General features: G+C 31.2%; 1 protein-coding gene across 1 annotated transcript in view; it reads left to right on the forward strand.

Moving 5' to 3' along the window:
* LOC129946720 (uncharacterized) overlaps nt 1-22540 on the forward strand; it is a 143633-nt gene extending 121093 nt beyond the window's left edge. The window contains exons 3-4 of the mRNA XM_056057004.1: nt 3442-3889; nt 21269-22540. Coding sequence (XP_055912979.1) covers nt 3442-3889; nt 21269-22301 — 1481 coding nt within the window. The 3' untranslated portion in view covers nt 22302-22540. The remainder of the gene's footprint in view (nt 1-3441; nt 3890-21268) is intronic.
* The last annotated feature ends 743 nt before the right edge of the window (nt 22541-23283 follow it).

Here is a 23283-nt window from a genome sequence, read left to right on the forward strand (position 1 = left end):
ACAGCTTTTCAAAAACATTACTAAACCACCATATATCTTCCCGTAAGAATGTATTAAGCGACACTTTTTTTCAAAAATGACTTTTTGATGTGGAACTATACTTAAAGTTAAGCCCCACTTTTTGGCCTAGGTTTCGTTGTCCTATCATACAAAAGAAACTAAAGATGAAATAAAATTGTAACAACCGCCAAGTTTCCTCACTGGAATAATGTTGCTCCCTGAAATTTGTATTATCTGCCATTGAAATTTATCTGCTAAGCGAAATTTTTAAAAACCTTTTTGTCTTAAGCAACCAAACGACTCAAAAAGAGTTCGTGTTAATAAAAAAAACAAAAGTCTATGCAAAGAAATCCATGCAAGAGCTGCTGAAACCAATGTGTCGCTAGACTACTAAGTGAGTCACAAAGGCAAGCCGTTTTTGATTTTTATTGGAAACTGCCACATACACATCAAATAAATTGGTTTTTATATTGTTTTTAAAGAAATTGAAAAGAAGACAGAAACAAGGAATATTTTATAAATTTTGAAGGGAAGAGAGTAAAAGGATGTATGCAGCTTTTGCTAAAAATTCTTAGTATTTCCAGTAGAATTGTCATATATGCCCTTGAAAAAAACAACAGTTTTAAATACATCGCAAACAAACAAAAGAGGTGCAGAACCTACTTAAAATCCTACATCCAATGATTTAAAAGCTTACTAAGGCTTCCATTCCATTATTGCCGTTCCAGGACCAATAGAACTTACTGGTTCACCGAGTATTTTAGTGTTTCTAGTCTTTCCCAAAAGAAATAAGTGTACCTTTTGCGAATCCTCCAAGGACTGTGAGTTGGATGAGACAGAGAAAAAAGTGTTAAAACATTCCCAACAGAAAGAAACGAGCCATTAACTGTTTAAGGAAGACCAGGAAAAAGCCAAAAATTTGCATTCATTTGTTTGTGCGAGTTTTGACCCGCATACAGTTCTAAACGTTTCATATACGCAGAGTATGCTATTTTATTATTCGAGAAAATATTCGTTTTATAACGAGACAGTTTATGAGAGTGGAACTCAAAATGCGTATGCTTTGTTTGTCCTGGACCAAATAACAATGGCCAAATCATAACAATGATTTTTAATTGCACATAGGAAGTTATTGTAATGGTTCCGATTTGTCAAATTGAAAATTTTGACATTTCTCGACGTTTCAAGGTCCCTAGAGTCGAAATAAAAGATTTTTAGAAAATGTCTGTGCGTGCGTGTGTACGTACGTTCGTACGTCCGTACGTTCGTGACGTCCTCCATAGCTCAACCACCAGAAAAGATATCGATTTCAAATAAATTTTTTTATACAGATAATAAGGCAGAAAGATGCAGAAAGGGCTCTCAAAAAAATTTCGTGGGTGGTTTTTTTACCATAGCAGTTTGAAAAAAAAGTTGAAAATTTTGGTTAACCCTAAATATCTTACGAACCAAAAACGCTAGAGACTTGAATTAATTTTTAAATAATATATTGTAACGTGATATCGAAGAAATATATTTTTTGAAAAACATCCATTTAAAACTGAAAAAAAAAATTGTCACCTCGAAAATTTTAGGACTAAAATATGATTTCATTTCCAAAACAATTTTGTGCAACGAAGAATAATGTTTTTGACATCTGATAAAATTTTGAGAAAAAAAATCGAATTGACAGTTTTTTTTACAAAAAATTAAAAACCAAAAAAAAAATAACAAATAGCTTTTCAAAAATTAAAAATATTAGCTTCACACTTATTTTATTTCACAGAAAATATTGTTTTCAATTTTCAGTAATTTTTATATAAAAATCCAACAATCCGTTTTTTCATAAAAAATAAAATCTACAAAAAATAGTACGCAAATTTGGTAAAAATTGACAAAGACAAATCGACAGACGGGATGGGAAGTTATAACCTAGCTTATAAAATATCCTCATAAGGGGTTATTTCAATCTTTTTAAAACTATACTATATGCTCTTCCAGTCCCGACATAAACCACACTTTAAACTTTGTGAGACAAAATTTTGTCAATTTAAACCAGACCACTGACTGTATTTGATCAATTCAAAAACTATTTCTTCTTAGAGAAAAGGTATTTTTAAAAATTGTAAGCTTTGGCGGTCTTAAAAAAAAAGCAGTTTGAAAAAGATTTAAAGGCAACAAATTACCATATGTTTACAAAAGATAAACCTTTTAAAAAAGAATTAGTCTTTGCTTTTCTTGAAGTGGTTAAAATGAGACAGCCTTTATAAATTTTTTTTTGTTAAAACAAATCGATATTTTCAACTCCTCTCCACACGATTAAGCCTGAAAAAAGTACCAGACTTCTGCATTCGATATCGTCAAGCATGTAGCAAGTAAGATGTATGTGAGTATTTATGTTGCGAAATAAAAATCCACTGTCGACTTTGTGGCAATTAGAACTGGGTAAAAATAAAAAAGAACCAATTAAATTTGTTCGCCCAACACTCTCAGGATTGAACAAAATAAAACCTAGGTACCTAAAATGTACACAGCTTGCCTTTGACTTTATTGAATTAAGTTTAAATTCTTTGGGGCAATTTGACTTTAATCTAGAATTTTTCGTTTAATTGCCATTGGATTTAAAATAAAAGAAAACAACAAACAAAACTTCGTCCAACTCGCTTGAGGCTTGAAAACTCCAAAACAATTTTTTTATTTTGATGATTGATTAGGCCTTGAGTAGATGTTTTTAAAATTGTTTTTTCAATGAATCCACTTGAAAATGATTCTGGAGGCTTTAACTTTAAATTACATCATCAAAAAAAATGATGTCTTCAATTATTACACACTAAACTAAAATTATGATTTAGATTTTTATTTAGTTGAATAATCAGGCTAGCAGTTTTATGATCCTTCAAAAAAACTATTGTTTGACTAAGTCGTGACAACTTGATGTAAGATTGGGATCTTTTTTACCTATAAATACCTTTCAAGTGTCAATAACTTTAAATTTAAACATTCTTCAAAATGCCACATAAGTTTAACTGTATGTTACTTATAATATGCGAACGTATGTATAATAATTGAAAATTATAAGAAAATGTTTTTTTTTTTTAAATAAAAATAAAATAAATTACACCACATACAAACATATATTTAACCCTTGTCCAATATTTCTACTTTCATGATCCTTGTCCCTTAAAATTTGTTTTTTGGTTTGATTGATTGCTTGTCATTCTACTGAGGTATTTTCTATCCATTTTATACGAAGCAATATTTTTTAAAGTTATTCTCAAAACACCATCGCAATTTAACAAAATAAAAGAAGAACTTTTTCTATTTCGGATACCTTTTGGGAATTTTAAGGCGATTCTGTTCTTATGACTTACAATTACTTATATATTCACCTAAATCTGTTTTATATGCAAACATTTTTTTAAAAATTGTTGTTTTTGTTTTTTTTTATTCTGTTTCCTTTAGATAAATTTCGTCAGAGACGTTCTTCGTTCTCTCCCTTTGGTTCGGGTAAACAAGAACCCTTAATTGTGGTCGAAGAATCTGGTGCCACAGAAGAAGATGATCAAAGTAGTTCTGGAACACCAACATATCGAGCAAGTTTGGACATTGATTCACCAGTAAATCCCTATCTACTTTCACCATGGCGGGATCCAAGAGAAAGTCGAAAACATTCGTTGCCCTCACAGCAGGTTACAGAGGGTATAACAGCCAGTCAAGTAAGACGACTTTCAGAAAGAGGTGGCGAAGGTTCTGGACCATCACCAAATGAGGCTGCATTTTTGGCTACTTTATCACAATCTAAGGCACCATCAGGGCGGCGGCATTCAGTTGTTACAATATCAAAAATTCCTGCAGCTATTTTTGGTAGAAGTAGGAGGGAATCGGTTGCGGCATTTCCTTTACCAACAGCGTGAGTTATTTGTTTCATTTTTGTTATTGTATTTAATGGAATAAGTTTTTAAATATGACTTATAATGGTAGAAACAAAAATTATATGCAATTAATATTGTTTCAAATAAAATTGCGTACACGAATTTAAGGGTTATGTTGTTATTTATAAGAAGCCAAAAGTATTTGGATTGTAATTGCTCGTATGTTACATAATAGATATAAATATTCAATAATTAATTTAGTTTTAGGAAATTACAAGAGATGTGAAAAACTCATTAAATCTAATTCGGCTTTCCTGAAAACCGTATTTCAAAGCTAATAATTGTTAATGGTAATAATACATTAACTGATAACTAGATATTTTTATTGGGGGTTTCTGAGAAATGGTACTTAGTAAATTAATAAAAAAAATGTTTGCATAATTTAATATTCTCAAAACTTCCAAATTGTTTGATTTTTGTCAAAGGTCACTTAGGCGTATGTGAAACATTTTTCGAATATCAAATCCATCGAGAGGCATATACCATAATTTTGATGATATCATATTTGAGACATAGCAGAAGTTCTGCAATACCTGTGGCGTGATAGCCAATGCGAAGGACTGCCAACGGTATTTGGTTCAATCCCTTGCTGTCCACAGCATACACGTTAAACCTATGTAAGTCGGCCAAGATTCTACGACTCACATTTTTTCCATTTGCATCAGCCTATCTCCCCAGCCTCTATTGGACACAGTCCTATAGAACTCAATGCGCTCAACTCTCAAGTGCGATTACGTCTCGAATGTACGGAGTTTCTCTCTACAGTTTAACGACTGAGATAAGAGAAACCAATGTCTATCCCGAATAAGCTCTTGATTGTCTGAATAGAGGAAAGCATCGGGCGGGATAGAACCGCTCAAACGTTGATGTAGCAAATCGACTTCGCCCTGCTATAACGAAGGCTTCTAAAAAATAACTTTTTCTTCAGGTGAAATCTGCCCTAAATAAATAAATAAATAAGATGGCGCAACAGTCCGTAGACAACCAGGGCCTAGTGACTTACAACTTTCAATCATTCTTGTGTGCTAGTACTGTTGTCAGGGATGGAGGGGACCTACAGTTTTAAGCCGAATCCGAACGGCTAATTTGAGAAAGCACTTTTTCATGACAAGAATTACTCTTGGAGAATTTGTACTCTCAAGCGGCAGTACCCGTGAATAAACTTAAGGTGGCACAGGCAGGGATCAAACCCAAGACCTCTCGCATGACAGTCCAACGCACTAATAGTACCATCATGCCACGGGTACTACGAAATCTGCCCTAGTTTGTCAAAATATAATACTGATCTTACCAGATGCCAAATTACTTAACTAAACTTTTATTCGCCAATAGCTGTCAACTTGGTCCCTAGAGCAGTAGATTTTTCCAGTTCTTTCTAGCATCCTTTGATACTAGAGTAATTTCACATTTATAAAAGTTGATTTTTGATTTTGAAAAATGCTTCGTTAACCTCAATTTTATAGTCGTTGTGTATGCAATTAGTTCGTCGGCGTACGCAGTTGTCTGAGTTAGGTATCCCATCAGCGCGCTGGTGTTAATGCCGAACAAGATCGGCGAGTTAACCGCTACCAACTAAAGACCATTTTTAATATCAAAGATAGATTTTAACAGAAGTTAAAATGCCATTTTTAACAAAAAACCAACTGCTATTAAGCATGATGCCGTAAAGCTTATGTAATGGCGTTCTATGACACACAGCCCATGTTACATTCAAGCATGTTCACATCAAAGTCTTAAATCACTGTATCTTTAAATTCGGCAACGATTCAAGACCAATACCATTCAATACACTTTTTCAAATTTTTAAAAACTTACATAGCAATTACTGTTAAGAAAAATTAGATCAAATCTACCTTAAAAAAAACTTATAACAATGCTGAGATTTGGTGGACAGCTTAATTTAAGTAATTTTTTGGGATAAGACCTTTTCAGAATGCTCCTAATTACTTTTAAAACGAGCCTTGTATCATGAATATCGAGAGAAGTGCGGCTTAGTTTTTAAAAATGACTTAACATTGAACAAGTGAGAATGGGAAGATCCGCAACTGGGTGATACTTTTTCTGATATTTCTGATTAATTTTAAGAGTTATTAAAACTACTACAAGCATAAGTATTGCCCAAAAAAGCAAAATTATTTAAGGTTACATTACAACACTCATTTTAACAAAAAAAATGTATTCAGGTTCGAAGGAATAAAAGCATTGATTCCATTCTACTGTCATTTTTGAAATATGTAATTACGTAAAAGTCATTTCCAGATAATTTTCTAAAAACAAAAATTCCTCCAAAGTTGTACAAAATACAGAACAAATTTGGTTTTCGAGATGGTAGCATTTTCCCTGCAGAACCCTAGAAACTAGGAATTTGTTAGAGAATATTTTTGTGATAAAAATACATCATCATTAATCATTAAACAAAAATAAGAAAAGTGTAGTTTTACAACACTTTCTCAGTTCAACGTTTTGAATTTCGAAACATAAAAATCGCATAATGAGAATTATATCTATTCACACCTTAAAAAAAAACTTAAAATTTTAGAATGATTTGGGTAAAACTAAAATTCTCAAATTAAGGATACGTCTTCCGTAGTTTTAAAAGCGTTTAATTGAAACATTTTTTTGTTTTATTTCGAAATGAGTGTGTATTTACTTTAATGTTGATTAAGATGTATTTGCTTCATTTAAAGCTACGTTGTTAAGCTAAAAGTTTATCTGAATTAATTAGCATTAACCTAACGAATTTGTATAGCCCTAATGTTATGTAGGTACCTGATGATAGTCTATGTACTCAATTAATTTAATGAAGTGTTAATCTAATTCACACCTTGATTTCAAACGGAAAATAACAAATAGTCTAATTTATTAAAAGTGTGAAACACGCCTTGGCTTAAGATTGAATCTCAAAATGTTTAATCCTTTTTTAGAGAGAGAGAGAATTAAATTCATGAACATTTAACTTATTCCAACTTAATTAACAAAAAGTCCTTTATCTTACATTAAAATAATTATATTCTATTTTACGTTTTTGTATTTTGTTTTGTTTTGTTTTGGTTTTTTATTTTTGTTTTTTTAATCCGATACGAAAAGAAAACACCACCGCATCGCACCGACATCAAGTGAATGTTACAGAGATGAAGGTATAAAGTTTCCAACCATTCTTCATAATTTTATTATCTACCTTATCCTGATTGTTAAATAGAAGAGTGGAAAAATATAAAACACAACAATACAAAAGCTTCGAGTGAGGCAAAAAACAAAACCCTCAACTTTCAAGCCAAAAGAGTATACACCTACATTTATCGTAAAATGCTATCTCAAAGGGATTAAATGAAGAAACTAAGCGGATTTAGTTATTTAATTTGCTTTTTTTGTAGTTTATTTATATTTTAAAAGCTTCTCGTTAAAAAAAAAAAATACCAACCATATATGTTTTCATTTACAAAATATACTATTTATTCGTATGCAAAATATACATATGTATATGTATATAAAATGTTTCTATTTTTGTAATGTGCGTAATTGGTATTAATCCAAGTTTCAAGAGTTGAATGGTTTCTGAGAGTTGCTAGATATCACAAATGTGTTTAAGCTTGAATTATAATAATTCCTAGCAATTAAAAAACCAAAAACAAGGAATCTCTTTGAACATAAGTCTTGAACGAAGAGTCTAGTGCTGCAAAAGAAAATTTTGTTTCGTTTTTCAAATAAAGGATCTTCAATCCAAAAAAAGCATTGGATTTAAGAATTGATTAAGAGCTACAAAGTGAAAAACAAAGTCAGCTCTTGAGAATTTCTTGATTTTTAAATATTTTTTTTTCGAACACTAATATGAGACTCTTTTGCTGATTGAAACCTTACGTATGGATTTCAGTTAATCGCTTTACCGCATCAAATATTCTAAATAAATTAAAAATGTTTTTTTAGAACTTTGAATTCAAGTTCACATGATTTTTGAAACATTAAAATCCCTTTTGCAGATTGTTAATTTGCTTATTAGTTTCTATGAGGTCCAATTTTTGGAAATTGGCAATCAATAGTTTTTATAATAACAATATAAGGCTTTTTATGGAAGTCAGTTATTTTTTCAAAAAAGTTGTAAGGTAATAGCTTGTATGTCAAAACCAAACTAACAGGTCATATACATGGCTCGTATATTTTACTATGCAAGGATCTGTTTAAGGCCTGCGAAAAAAATCTTTAGCTAAATCATAAGTTGACTATAAACAATTTGTTAATGGCATGTTTTTTTTAATTATCAACGAACACATTGTGTAGAGTCTACAAATTAAGGTTTATATTCAATTGTAATTTTTAAAATAATTAAACGTTTTTAAGAAACCTTAAACTCAAACAGTGATATTTAAACTGTACGAGTCTGATTACATTTTTATTTCTATTTTTGATTGGTAAAGCTGACAATCTGATATTGATGTATTTCTATTTTGATTTTGATGAAATTTTAAAGTGTTTGCATGTTTTGGAATTGAAATCAATTAGAAAACGTACTTTCTAATTTTGCATGACCGAATTTTAATTTTAATTTTAAATCTTTTAATATTAAATGATTTCATATATGTCAAACTTAAAAAAGTAAGAAACCTTAAAAAAGTAAAACATTTTACAAGTCACGTTGTTTTTAATTCAATACTGTTATTGATCCTGTGCACTGAGTTTTTATTTATAACAAAAGAGCTTGAAATAGAATTGATTTAATTCATAACATATCAGACTAAACTTAAATCAATTGAACCAAAACATTGATTAAATTGAATCATGTTTTTCTTGATGTAACAGCTCTTCATAAAATGGGATTTGATGTGGAATGAAGAAACTTTTGTAATATTGTTGGATAAAAACAACAATATGCAAAAAGGTGTAGAGCATTATTTTCTTAAGCAAGCTTTTACATTTCTCTAAGTACAGCTTTAGTTTGAGAAAAGATCTTTGGAGAACATGTGGTTCAAACAGGATGGCGGCGTCACAAGCCACACAGCAAACGTCACAGCCAATTTATTGGAAACCAAGTTTGGAGAACGTGTTATCTCACAAAATGTCCAGTCGTTTGGCCGCTTCGGTGGTGCAATTTGACGCCGCCGTTAGACTATTTAATGTGGGGCTACGTGAAGTCTATGGTCTATTCCAACAAGCCAGCGATGATTGATGAACTTCGTACTAATATCAAACGTAAATTGCAGCAGTATATTGTCTGATTTAGACTTGAAACCCTTTTAAAATTGTGTTCCACGTCTAGACGTGCTCATGGTGGCCATGCGAAAGAAACCGAGTACCACAAATAATGACATCAAACTTACGTTCACAGGAATAAGAATTTTATTAATATCCAGAACCGTTTTTATTTTATTTAAAAAAAAATTTGTAGCGCTCTTTTTTAAAAAAGCAAAGCTCTCATTTACAAAAAATTTCTGGTATTTTTTTTTTTCCTATGTAAGACACTTTTCATGAAAACTTATTTTGCATACAAAAGACTTGTTGTGATTTGCTTACATAAAACCTTAATGTGTTTCTATACAAGTCAGAAATTAGCTTGTATTAAGTTGATAACTGCTATTTTATTTCAATGAGAATTACTGAAGTAAAATGGAAATCGCGAATGTAAATATTTGAACAAATTTCTGTGCATTTTGAAAGATTTAGAAATGTGCATATCATTTTCTCGTTATCATTAAAAAAGTCATAAAAGGGCTACTTAAACTTTTAATAATATGCTTAATCTATATGACTTCGGAATTATTGAAACTTCTGTATCTTACCTGGTTCGTTCTCCAGATTAAAGTTTGCTTACTTTCTTATTTTTGCTCAAACTATCATGCTTAAGGTTAGGTTTGGTTGAGGGGATGATACCTCTTAACATTTACCTTACTCGTTGCACCAGTGAGAGATAGCTATGAAGAGGTTTGAGACTATAGATGTTGAAATTTTTTAGATGACCAAGATCATCTAAGATGAATTTTTCGGCTTTGTGATAGAGCAGAAACATGTAAAGTGAGACACTATCTCCTCTTTGTCCTCATCCATGCAGCTTCTGCAATAAACGTTTGCAATCTCTAAGTCATGTACAATCTACCAACCAAAATGAGTTGCTTAGAGCGTTTAGCATTAAGCATTGGCCAAATTAGTTTAGTTTGGTGACAAGTGGTCGTATTAGACCATAAACGGTTTGCTTTCTATGTGGTATCATGCTTTAACCTAAGTTTACAAGTAGCTAGAGGTATACCGATGTCGGATTTGTTCCCCATGAAAAGTATAGTTGTTCCATTTTTGCAAGTTCGTCAACTTTGAAGTGCATTGGAATGTCTCCCGACATTTTTATGGTTAAGAAGTTAAACATTTTTAATAAAAGCCAAATTGAAAAAAGGGATTGTAAATATAAAGAAGTTAGGTTAAAAATTGATAAACACAGTTGAAAAGGTTTTATTTAAAATAGCAACTATCATTTCTAAAGTTGTCATCTTTTAACATATGATAAGAGATAAGTAAATTCAAAGAATCAAAACATTTGTTTCGCTCAAGAACAACAGAAAATATTTGTGTTATTCGAGTTTTCATCGATCTTTGGAATTAGTCTCTAACATACAAACTCAAGGCCCTCAAACACCGCTTAAGTCAAATATTTGCTGACTGGATCCTTGGAATGCATCAAAATGATCCAAATGTTTATCAAAGAAATAATTCTACATTACTAACCATAGGTTTTGCATTTATACAACTCAGAAAACACCAGAATGTAGAAGCCTCTCGAAACTCATTGTATCTTTTTTATGTAAGATTTTAGGATTTGCAATGGCGGTGTTATTGTGGAGCTAGGATATGATTTTTTTTTCAATAAGACGATGCTTCGTCCAAGACAACTAATTTTACAAGAAAAGTTTCCTGACCGTGATTTAATACCTTAAACATATTTTATTTATGAATAAGTGAAAGATGAAAATCATGTCAATACTTCACAGTCGGTTTAAGTCCTTTAGGATGGTTTTAGTAGAGTTATCGGAGTCACACTGCAGAAAACGTGCCATTTGGAAATTGAAAATTATTGATATCGGTTTGGATTTTTACAACTATTTTTTAAATATTAAAATTAAATCTGTTATAGGAAGATAAATTTTAGACTTCCTTTAGTATTACATAATTCCACATTGTATGTGAATTCACTTCTTCTATTTCTTTCTTAGTTATCCTCACTGTCTTCAAAAAATTGTCAGCTTTTATTAATTTTATTTTTATGCTCAAAACGTCTGACTCTCACGTCTCATTCTCTGACGAACCTTGGTGAAGAATTTTGCCAACTAAGCGTTTTTATATCTACGAATTATGTTACAGCCTTCCTTTTGAGTGAGGCACGAATCTAATAATATGGTAACCTATCGCTCCGGCCTTCACTTTTCATTTATACAAACTTAAAGAGTGAACATGGATTCTTCACCCCATAGCACAGCCTTCCATTTTTTTAAAGACATTTTGAACACTCATATGATAACACACACTTTTCGACTATGAAATGTATTTCTCAAACTTTGTCTTAGCATTAATGTGATTTGAGGGGGGGTGAAAGCGTCCATATAACCTTTATCCCCCCAAAATTGGAAGGTCTATAGGACTTAGTGTCATCTGTCTGCTGCAAAAAGCCATCAAAAAAGCAGTTAATGTGGGTTGTGATTCCAAATTATCTTACATCTTATCCCTATACTTCTTGTATAGCCTTCTTTGAGCATCAAGGCATGTTAAGGCACGTGTGTTTTTTGTGTAACGAATGTGGGTGTAATAATCTGCTCAATAGAAGCGAATAGGAATTTTAATAATTTTATTTTACTTATATGCTATTAGAAGATTTTCGTCTTAATCTTTGTTTGTGTATATGTATCTAAAGTATCTTAGAAAAATAGTAGTTTGAGACAAGTATCTATCGAAATTTGTTTCCACGGATGTAGAGGAAATGAGACGCATTCAGAAACAATTTCCTTAAAATAAGTTTGGAAGGAACTTGCAAGTCAATGCTTCATAGTGCTTCGATAGTAAAGTGTATATCGACGCTAATATTCTTCTTCTGTATTTTTAAATAAATTTTGAAGGAATACTTTTTTATAACAATACTAAAGTCAATTGTGTGAACACGAAAAATCACTACCAACAGTAATAGAGAACCGGGCCCGGAAGGATGGAGGGGTGGTTTCAAGGATTTTAACATCAAACAAAATATACAAACTATTCCAGCAAGGTCTGGGACTTGACTGAGATTTCCTACATAGCTTGTAGTGTTTTGATATTACATTGCATTTAATATCAAAAATAGTTTCATGGGGATAAGAAATATTATAGCAGCCATTAAACTTTTTTATTTAAACATCATCAGAAAAGGCTTTTCAAAGGTACTGGTGTCGATTGAAGCCTTTTTTTGAAAAAGGACATTATGAAAAACGATTACAGTCATATTAGAAAAATAGTAAATGACAATTTATTTTGATTTTTAGGATACATTATCTAATTTAATTCAATTCATAAACCAATTAATTGATCAATACATTCTGGGAAATTTACTAAAGGGTTTGAAGGTTTATTTTATTAGTCTTCATCTATTTTGTCCTGAAACTATTCATTCAGTACTTCAGAGAGAAAAATAACATTTATTGTTTGCTTTTTGCCATCAGGACAAATTGAAGTCTGAATATTTTCATATGTGGAATGTTTTGTTTAGATTGTGTAAAAAAAACCTTAATAACTCCAATATTTTATTTATTTTGTGTTCTAAAAGAATTCATATAGATTTTTTTTTAATAATACGGATATTTGATATACAATATCTTTTCATCCAAATAATATTTCAAACTTCAATAAGTTTCAATTTCCTGTGGAATATGCACGAATATAGCAAAAACATAAAGTTTATATAAATGCATCGACGCACAAGTACAAGTACTTTATGGTTTGGTTACCCTTTTGGTTAAAGCTGATATGGGCAAACAGTTTCAAATTGGAAATACCATTTTGGAATATGAAGACTGTAGAAGAAGGTTAGGTATACTATATTATTTTGTAATACAGCAGAATCGACTTCTTTATTATTATCCACTCAATACTATTCTGCACTTTTAGTTTTTGTATGCTAGAAGTTTCTTTGGATTTTATACGAACAAAAATATGATATTTGCGAAGTGTTTCAAAATCAACGCAGGATTTGAAATGTTTAACAGTTCTTAAAAGAAATACAGTTTGACAGCTGACATTTGAGGGTAAATAATTCTTTGTTATTGATTAAGGTTTCAAAAGTTGTCAAACATTAGATATTTACTGTCCGACATTTTGTTGGCCAAAATCTATTTACACAGCCAGCCAAAAACCATGCAAACGTTAAGGAAGAAAAAAAAGTCTTATCGTTTTTGAAAGCCCTTCTTGGGTTTTAGTTTTCGACTAAATATTTATTCGATAATTTTTTAGACCGTTCTCATATGTAGCACTAAAACATAATGGTGCAATTTTTTAAAATTCGGCTAAAACTAATTATCTCTCAAAAAGTTTTCAATTGTTCACGAAAACAACAATGCAAAGGGGACAAATTAAAATCTTTTTTAGAAAAATGTTTCAATAACTTTCTATAAGAAGTAAATGCAATCGGTCCAATTTGTAACATTGAACATTTTGATATTCACGACGTTTCAAGGTGCCTAAAATCTAAATAAAAGATTTTTAGAGAGATGCCTGTTTTTGACATTCAGTACATTTTTTATAAAAATCCACCAGTCAAACAAATTAAAATATGCAAAATCTATTACACAAAAAATTGATGTTCGATTTTCGATATCTCTTGAATATTGAAGATATTGACTTCAAAATGATTTCATTCGGTTTTTAATTTTGTTTTATCGTACGGTAATAGCCTTAGAAAAAATCTGTATTTTTACATATATGAAATAAAAAATTTTAAGAACTGCTACTAAAATTGGTTAAAATAGGATAGAAAAAATAAATTAAATTAAGTTTAACTATTTCATCATATGACAAGAAATGGTTTTCGACTCAATTTCTATGAGAAAAGAGAAAGTTATTGACTTCAAATTTTGTATCTCACACAAAATATTGCTATGAATATTTTGCTAAAGTTTTTAACAGGACAAATCGACAAAGGGGATGTTAAGTTATCAGTGTGGTTCGCATCCCATCCTCTTTTTTTTATTTGGTTGATTTTGAATAACAGCTAAGCTTGGTAGCAAACTCTGTATAGCTTTCGATTTCCTTTTAAAAGTTATAAAATGTTTGCATTTTACGAAATCTTAAGAAGAAACCCAATTTTTGAAATAAAAACAAGTGAAAAACTAACTAAAAGAAGTTTTTTTTTTCAAAAATAAATTTTAACAACATTTATAATTCTTGATAAACATTTTACGAAATTTTGATAATCGTCAGTTTGGATCATCCTTTTAATTTATCTCCTATTTTTTGCACTTGATTATTCGTCAAAAAGTATTCAAATCTCACGTAAGATTTAGGACAAAAATAAAAAGTACAAAACCGCAGAAATCATTCTAGCGGTGTCTTTGAAATCATATGTTTTTTTTGACACTGACGACAGTTGTTATTTTCACAGTCGAAAACAGGGACTTCAAATTTTACAATCACCAATCATTTTACCTTTGAACAATCTGCAATTATATCTCCCCAATCATTTGATTGATGTCAATCATTTAAGATGTCATGTATCCTTTTGAAATCTTTGCATTCTTTTAAAGTCTTTACAATCATTATTATATGCACGTGCCTACTTTCCATTAAAAGCAAGGACTTTAAATGAATTCAAAGACTTTGAAAGTATAAATTAAGATCAATATCATAGTTGTGGAGGTTGAATAGTCATAAATCTAGGACTCTATCACAGTAAGGTATTAAAATACTTTGCGAAAAATAATATTGTTCTTGGAAAAGAGGGAACGTGCTCTAATTTAAAGGGAATCTCAAGGACTACATTGCTGAAGGTCAAAAAATTAAGAACGATACTGCACTATACATTTTACTGATAATCCCGCAACTACTTTAAAAGTAACAACAGATTTAAACTTTCCAAGTTCAAAGTTGAAATGTAGTTTTGAGAGAGATTCCTAAAAAACCGTTAGACAAACTTAAGGTATTTGCATGGTTTTCAATATTTAACTTTTAACTTTAATTATCATTTCATGCTATAAATAGTTCATGCATAAAGCAGATGTCCTTTTTGTTCAACAGTTTATGGTGGCTAATGAAGTATTTTCAAGCACAAGTCACTATCAGTGAAAATAACAAATTGTAGATGTAGCATAAAATGTATAGTCCTAAACATATCCCAGAAACTTAAAGCTTTGACCTAGGTTCACATGGCTACATTCATTGTATTCAAGTGATTAAATAAATTTGCCATTAATTTTTATGGGACTGCAAAGTGAGGAACTTGTACTTGTCGCAATCTCGCCCTCAGACAAAACAAAAACGTCTTCTTCACCTAACACAATCCTTAAAGTGTCCATTATTCCCAAAGGTAATGTTTCAATAGAGTGAAGAAGAAAAAAAGAATATTATATGACCTGGAAGGTACTTACATAATAATAAAATGATAAAAAGAATAAGATGTGTTCATATCTGACGCATCAAATGCAAATGTCACAATATTCACCGATGATTCCGCTGCTTTTTAAACTAATGCTGCCACTCAATTGGAAAGTATTGTCATAAGCTTTTTTAAAGTAGTGCAAAAGGAATAGTACTTGAGAAGCTAAAGGATAAGGGGAGATGTGTCATCGTATTAAATTTTATGATCTTATAATCCTTGAGAGGTGAAAGGCAATAAGAATGTGTCTGTTTGGAATTACATTCACTTAATAACTAAAATGTACGACTAGGTCGCACGAACTTGCTTATGCATCGAAAAAGTGTGTTTTAAAACATTTCCTGTATTTTAAGTTTTGAAAAGGTACTTGCAAAAAAAGTTTCTTTTCAAAATTTGTATGACATTTGATTTATCAAACAAAAATAATTCTTTAAAATTTGTATTTGTAAATCCTTAGAGCTTTTTTTTATTAATTTTCAATTCATTATGTAGTATATACAAAATTTAGTTTTAGTTCAAAAATATTTGTAGACTTTTATACCAGAGGTCTTGTTGCTGTTTTCTTTTGACAGTTGACAAATATAAATTACACCATTACTAAAAATAGATAGGTCTTCTTCCACTGCGCCATCACTTGGGTTTAGATTCGAAAACCTTCCGGGCTGGAGCGTTAGTGTCCATTCACCTTACATGACCCAGCCATCTTAGTCGTTGGACTTTTATTCTTTTTGACCTGGTGAATGTTGGTGTATGGCCCGAACAGTTCGTCGTTGTATCTGTTCATATACTCTTCATCGAAGCAGACGGAACATTAAATCACAAGAAGAATTTTTTCTCGAACCGAAGATTCAAGCATCACCGCCATAAATATGAACCGGAATGACCGGTGACCTTAAATGGTTCTGAGACAATTTTGCTATTCGATTGCCTTAGTCGAAGGAATTAGCGATTTTCAAGAGTTTTTCTTCGTTTGATCTCGGTCTGGTGTCGTTTTCTGAATTTGTAGTGATGCCTACGTAAAGAAAGACCTTAACTACCTCAAAGTTATAGCTGGTCATTGTGACGTTTTGTCCAAGACCTCATAATTCAATGTACTATTCTGATGACCTAAACCTATCTTCTCTGCTCCAGCAGTAATGCTCAAAAACGCTAGACTGACATCACGCTTTGATGTTCCTATTATGTCAATATCATCGGCATATTCTAGTTATAAGACGGACCTTTGAAGAATTGTGTCTCTAGTGTTGATTGTTGAGTTCGGTGAGATATTTGCCAAAACTATGCAGTGCTCTATAAAACTGATTCTTATAGATTCTGTTATTCGCGGCCTTAAAATCGATAAAGATATTTAAAGTTCCTGGCTTTTTCTCCAAAATCAGGGGGTAATATAAATATTTCTTCAGACCTTCACATAATATGGCAGAAAGAATTCTAAATGCGATGTTTAGGATATTGATGCCTCTGTAGTTGACACATTTCAGCGGATCTCCGTTCTCGAGTATTAGGCAAACTATGCTGAGATTCCACTCATCGGGCATGCTTTCTTCCGACCAAATTTAACAGATGAGTTGCATACTTTTTACCAAGTCTTACCATGCCTGCTGCTTTGAATAATTCATTAGCGATGCTGCTTCAGCAGCTTTGGTGGACTTTATTTTCAGTTTTTCATTAAGTTTCTTCACTTCATGGTTCTACTAGGATGTTCTCCAGATCGTCCTTACAGGCATCTGCGCGTGGATGTTTTTTTTAACATTTTTTGGTAAAATTTACGAGCCTCATACCTGATCCCACATTTTTCTTCGAAATTGTGGAACTTATGTTTGAAATATATTTGCGCTAGACAAATTTTATGTTAAAAATTCGGAAGTTCTCCCAAACGGCCTAGTAGATTTTTATGAACTTTTCTCTAAAATATTTGTTCTTAGTTTGGCTGTTTTAAATATGAACTATATAATTTTGTTTTATCCCAGAAGTGCTTGTTCTATGTTTGTGTTTGTGTTCTATGCTTGGATAGAACTGTTATTTTGTTTTTAAATGTTTTCAGGAAATAATGAACGGCTTTTAATATTTGTTGGGCACAAGATCTTGTATCGTCTAAATAATATTTGATGATCAAAACTTTCTAATTTTGTTTTGGTTTTAAAAATATTGCACTTTTTTGTAAATTCCATGTGTATTTATAAGCACTAAGAGATTGCATATCAAAAATTCTTCTAAACATATATAATACAAATATTTCAATATACAAATTTAATTAATTTTAGAACTATTTCCGAAAAAGTTAAGTTTTAAGTTTTCTTTTGAGAAATTCAGAAATAATTTGTTTCAAAAGACTCTTCGTTTGTTCAGCAAAGTTGTCCATTGCATTAAATTTAAAATTTTCCAAAAAAATTAATCATAAAGCTAGTTTTTAAGAGTTAATAAAATTATCTTACATTTTTATCGCTGAAAATAGAAAAAATAGAACTGCTCTTTTCCCAACTACTCAACTTCAAGTACTCTTGATTTGCCATGAAATATTGCATACACAAAACCAGCTTAATATCATCCTTCATTTGATAGTCAATTCTCTCGCATGCACTTTGATTCAAGGCTGCATAGCTAAGCTTCGTTAAAGCTTTAAGCCGTCATTTTAGTAGTTTAAAAGTTATAGAGGATATAAAAGGCTAGTCAATCGGAAACTCTAAAAAATGTTAATACAAACACATTTTTCTAAGCACTTTTTACTTTGGTTTATGAACAAAAAATTCAGTAGCATATTGTGTAATATTTCAACATCCCATCAAACCATGGAAAATATTTGTTGGAATATGATGCCGTGTTGAACAACGTATCTAACAACACCATTTTCGTATAGCTATGTGCATTTTACGTCCAGTTTTGCATAATTCACTCGTACGAGTATACATCACACATTTCTGAATGCAAATTCAAAACTATAACAATACCAATAGAACAGAATATAGAGTACATACTTACGAGTACTCTATTTCTATACTCAGCATTTTAGCACATCACAGCATCACCATCAGCATCAGCAACATCACGAGCAGTAGCAGAATTGAAGTAAATTTGACATCGCTAACGCTAACGTCGAAATTTAATGGTTATACATACAAATACAGTCGGTATTTGATGGCGATGATAGGGTCCTTGCAAAACATAACCGCAAACAGCTTCCGGACATTTTGCGGTGGGTTGAATTTCAGTCGTGTTAAAGTTGTCGTTATGTAAATTTATGTTCCAAGTTTTGCTGATCATATAACAAAATACTGTACAAAACCACGGGCGGTCGTGTCGGTCGATGCATCTGACTTTGTTTCATTCAATCTCAAATCATCTATTTTTCATTGTTTGATTTTATGTATTCAAAAATCGTCAGATAAAAAAGAAGTAATAGTACAAAAACACAACAACTGATGGTCGTTCAATGTTAGCTAATTTGTGGCTAAGGGGTTGATTGATATTTTCCTATATAGATATTTGTTGTTGTCATTTGAGTATGAGTATCAATACCTTAGGCATTATAAAATTATGAATTTTTGTGTAATTTACCTCTGATGCTTCTTCCTTGCGGAAATTTAAATCTGCATAATTTATTTTAATTTAAAATTATTTTCGATTTTCGATGGGAAAATTATGGGGTTTTGTTTGTTAAATAATTAAGTTTTTATTTATTTATTTTGTGATTAGTTTCATATTGGTAAAGTAAACCAATAAAATGTTTAAATAAATATGTATATAAATATAAAAATCAAAGTGACATCTGTTTTTTTTATCATTATCTCGGATTTTTCAGTAATTAGGTCCAATTCACTCAGAAATTGAAGTAAGGGCGGATCCAGACTTTTAATCTGTCTTGCAAGATATGGTCTAACTTTTTTATTTGGATGACTCTTACATATAAAAACATTCCAAGATTATAACAGTTTTCTAAATATGCCATATTTAAGAGCTAAATTACAATAGTTTAGATGGTTTTTGGTACACTTAACGCTAAAATGTGCGAAATTGTGTTGAATACGTTTTAACACAATTTCGCACTTTTCCAATAATTGTAGTTTCAATTTCCAAAAATAGTATATTCTGTTCTTGAAGGCATTTCTATAGATGCAAAGAACTCTACAAAAATATAGCTGAAAAAAACCCAGAAAATTAGAGTTTGCCAGAAAAATGTGATCTTTTTTCATAGGAAAATAAAAAGAATCTGAAATGAAGAATTGTATGGCGTTATCAGTCACTTTTGTTGTTTTTTGCAACATTTATATATGGACTTAAAATTCGTGTTTGAATCTTAGTTCTAAAGCAATCAAAGAAAGTTCTCTTCAAAAAGTAAATTTCTTTAATTTTTTTAAGATCTTAAAAGGTTTTGTATTTAATAGAAAAACAAATTTGGCAACAACTTTCTGCAAAAATTAATCAAAAATGGATTTGGATGACCATTGGTCCATGCTGAATAGTGGTCGATGACTATCGTATCGATTCCGAATCAAGTTATCAGCAGCCTTGGAAATGTCAAATTGGGTGCCTGGAATCATGTTATTCGTACAAGCTAGAAATATTAGAATGACCATTACATCAATTTACTAAAAATTTTTCAATTTGCAATTTTATTCTGCAAATTAGGTTTGAACAAACGCAAAAAGGAAAATATTTAATTGAAAAGTTTCTCTCTTTACAAAATTCATATTTGCACTTAATGAGCAAAACCTAAAATTTACTTGGCAAATTTTAAAAATACGAATTAATTGCAAAGTTGTATTTTAAATTGATGAAACATTTTTACTTTTCACTTTTCAAATAGTGTCTGAAAAATTGAAAACTGCAAACAAACACTTGCACTTTTACTTTGAAATTACTTTTTTACTTTGAAAGTTAAAAAGTAAACAGTTGTACTTGAATAGCGAAGCTCGACAAGGAAGCTACCTGAACTTCATTGTGCTCCATTATTACCGTCATAATACATTTGAATAAATAATTGCTGTCTATTCTATTGCATTTTTAACAAGGAAACTAGTAATTGATCAACCCTTTAAAATTAAGTGACTGTAGTGCGTTGGACTGCCATGCAAAGGGTCTTGGGTTTAATCCCTGCTTGTGCCACCTAACTTTTTTCACGGGTACTGCCTTTTGCAATAAATTGACGAATCCTCTAAGAGTAATTTTGTCATAGCAAAGTGCTTTCTCACATAAGCCATTATTGGGATTCGGCATATAAACTGTAGGACTCTTCCATCTCTGACAACATTACTCGCACACAGGAATGGTTGAGAGTTGTAAGTCACTAGGCACTGGTTCTTCATGGACTATTGCGCCACCTAATTTATTTATTATAAAATGTAATACATTCTTAATACCATATACCATATTAAAGAAAATAATATTTTGTCCCAAATATTACCTAAGTATTCATAATTTTTGTACTTAAAACCATAATTAAATCTTAAGTTTCTTATTTCTAAAATAATTTTCTTGCTTTGAAAGGAAAAATTTACTTCCAAGAATTTGAAACTCATTTCAAAGAATATTTTATTTAGATTTTGAATTATTAGAGAGAATCAAAATTGAATATAATTAAAAATAAATTTAACTATTCATTGGAAACATAAGCTCTGTGAAGACGTAGATCGTGATTTATTTATTTTAAAAGAAATTTGATAATTTCTAAGTTTTAAACAATAACAAAATTAATCAAACATTTAAAAACTTCTCTATTGTACCAAGTTATTAAAGAAAAATAAAAAGTTATATTTTTTTATTTATTTTATAGCGGACGTGTTTTAAGTTCCCGCCGAGAGAGCAGTGCATCCACAGGACCCCCATCTACAGACCCAATAGGAAGTATTCACAATCTCCAACTAGATATAATGGATGACATAGTTCAGTCGAGAAAAGCCCGCTTAAAACTATGGACAACAAGCAATGAGAAAGTTTGTGAAGTTGAAACAGTCAATGAAACTGGAGCCAGCACCCAACAAAGATACACAAATCGAAGATATTCTGAAGTCATTCCCGCCGGTGTGTCACCAACTCCAGCCTTTAGACGCGCCTCTGAACATCCAGCAATAATTTCCCCATGCCTTCTGCCAAACTCACGAACTCCATCGCAGCGAAAGAAAAAATCACCTGGTGTTGGTTTCCTGGGAAGCCGCACAGACTTGAGCACAATTTTTAGTAATTTGACATCATCCGCCATTGAGATACACAAATGTGACGAATCCCCCAGTTTCTCAAAGACTAAAGCCAGTCCCGGTGGCTCATCAAATCACAGTACAACCAGCAACACACTCGATCCCAATGTTGGACGGTCCACACGATCTAATAGCTTCGATGTGTCACTTCTGCAAAATGCCAAACAATTGGTATCAGATGCCGAAGACAAAGGAGCCGCTCTATCAGGCTGGTTCACCAATCGACACCAGCCCATGGCCCGCAAGAAGAGCATTCGAAAGAAAAGCACAGCCATGGCAATGTCAAAGGATGTCCTAGAAAGGCTACAGAACAAAGACATCCTCAAAGAGAAACCCAAACCGAAGCCAAAATCAAAATGGGACTCAAAAGGCGGCATGATGGACCCTACTGTTATTGGATCAGCCATTGAGGGCTTCCTGCGAAGAAGCACAGGCACTACATCCTCATCGTCGAGCAAAGGCGCCGTACCTAAGGACCGAGGAGCGCGAAGTAGAATCCCATCGACAGCAAGAGCCACAATGAACTGGTTTAGCAGAACAGAAGAAGATGACAGCAAAGATACGTGCGACACATCCCTCTGCTCCACACTCAAGGATCTCTTTGTCAAATAATTGTCAATGAATTTAAGTTTTAAAGTATAATGAGATGAAACGATATCAATCTTCTTCAAACAATCTGCATCCGGCAGCATAACGAAGATGAAACTCTTGGATTATTATTATTGATATGAAATTTCTCTGATGCGCAAATTTTACAAATAAATATATAAATAAAATATGTCTGGCAGCAGCGCAGGATATAAGGACATAGAAGTAAGGAATTTTTTTTAATATTTTTTATTTTTCATCAGTCAACACAAAGAAATAGAAATAAAAATAAGAAAGAAAATGTGATTAGGTAAAAATGCTACGAGAGTATGGTGTATATGTATATGGTACTTGTATATCAGTCTTTTATCGGGGAGAATAATAAATAATGATAGACGCCATAATAATACTTATTTAGTTGATATATTTTTTTACACATTTTTATTAGTATCCTTTGTCAAAAAATGATAATACAGATAACTTAACTAATCGCGTAATAGGTCTAAATTGATATTAAACAATATAAAAATAAAAACAAAATATAACAAACCAAACAGAAAATGAGTACATATTTAAATAAAATATACTACGAGTATAAATAAATAATTATAAATTAAATGTAATAATTGTTGTATAGAGAGTAGCAAAACAAAACAAAGACACCTTTATTATGTACAATGTTGATGTTGTGTGTGAAACTGTCTATAAACAAAACAGAGATGATAATTTATTAATTTTATTTGTATAAAATATATGAATTTTAAACTATTTTAAGGATATGGTATTAAATACAAACAAAAAAGCAAAGTATCAAAACATAAATTAGAATCACGTAACGTAAATATACATAAATAGAAATATCAGACTTAATACAAAACAACACCAACTTTATCCATCAATATTCATTTTTGTTTCCTTTTATTTGAAACTAAATATATCTACTTTTGTTATATATTTCTAACTTTTCAATAAGAACTCATAACATTTTCATCACGTTCAGCATACA

This window comes from Eupeodes corollae, chromosome 2 (genome assembly GCF_945859685.1).
Source record: "Eupeodes corollae chromosome 2, idEupCoro1.1, whole genome shotgun sequence".
Classification (NCBI taxonomy): domain Eukaryota; kingdom Metazoa; phylum Arthropoda; class Insecta; order Diptera; family Syrphidae; genus Eupeodes; species Eupeodes corollae.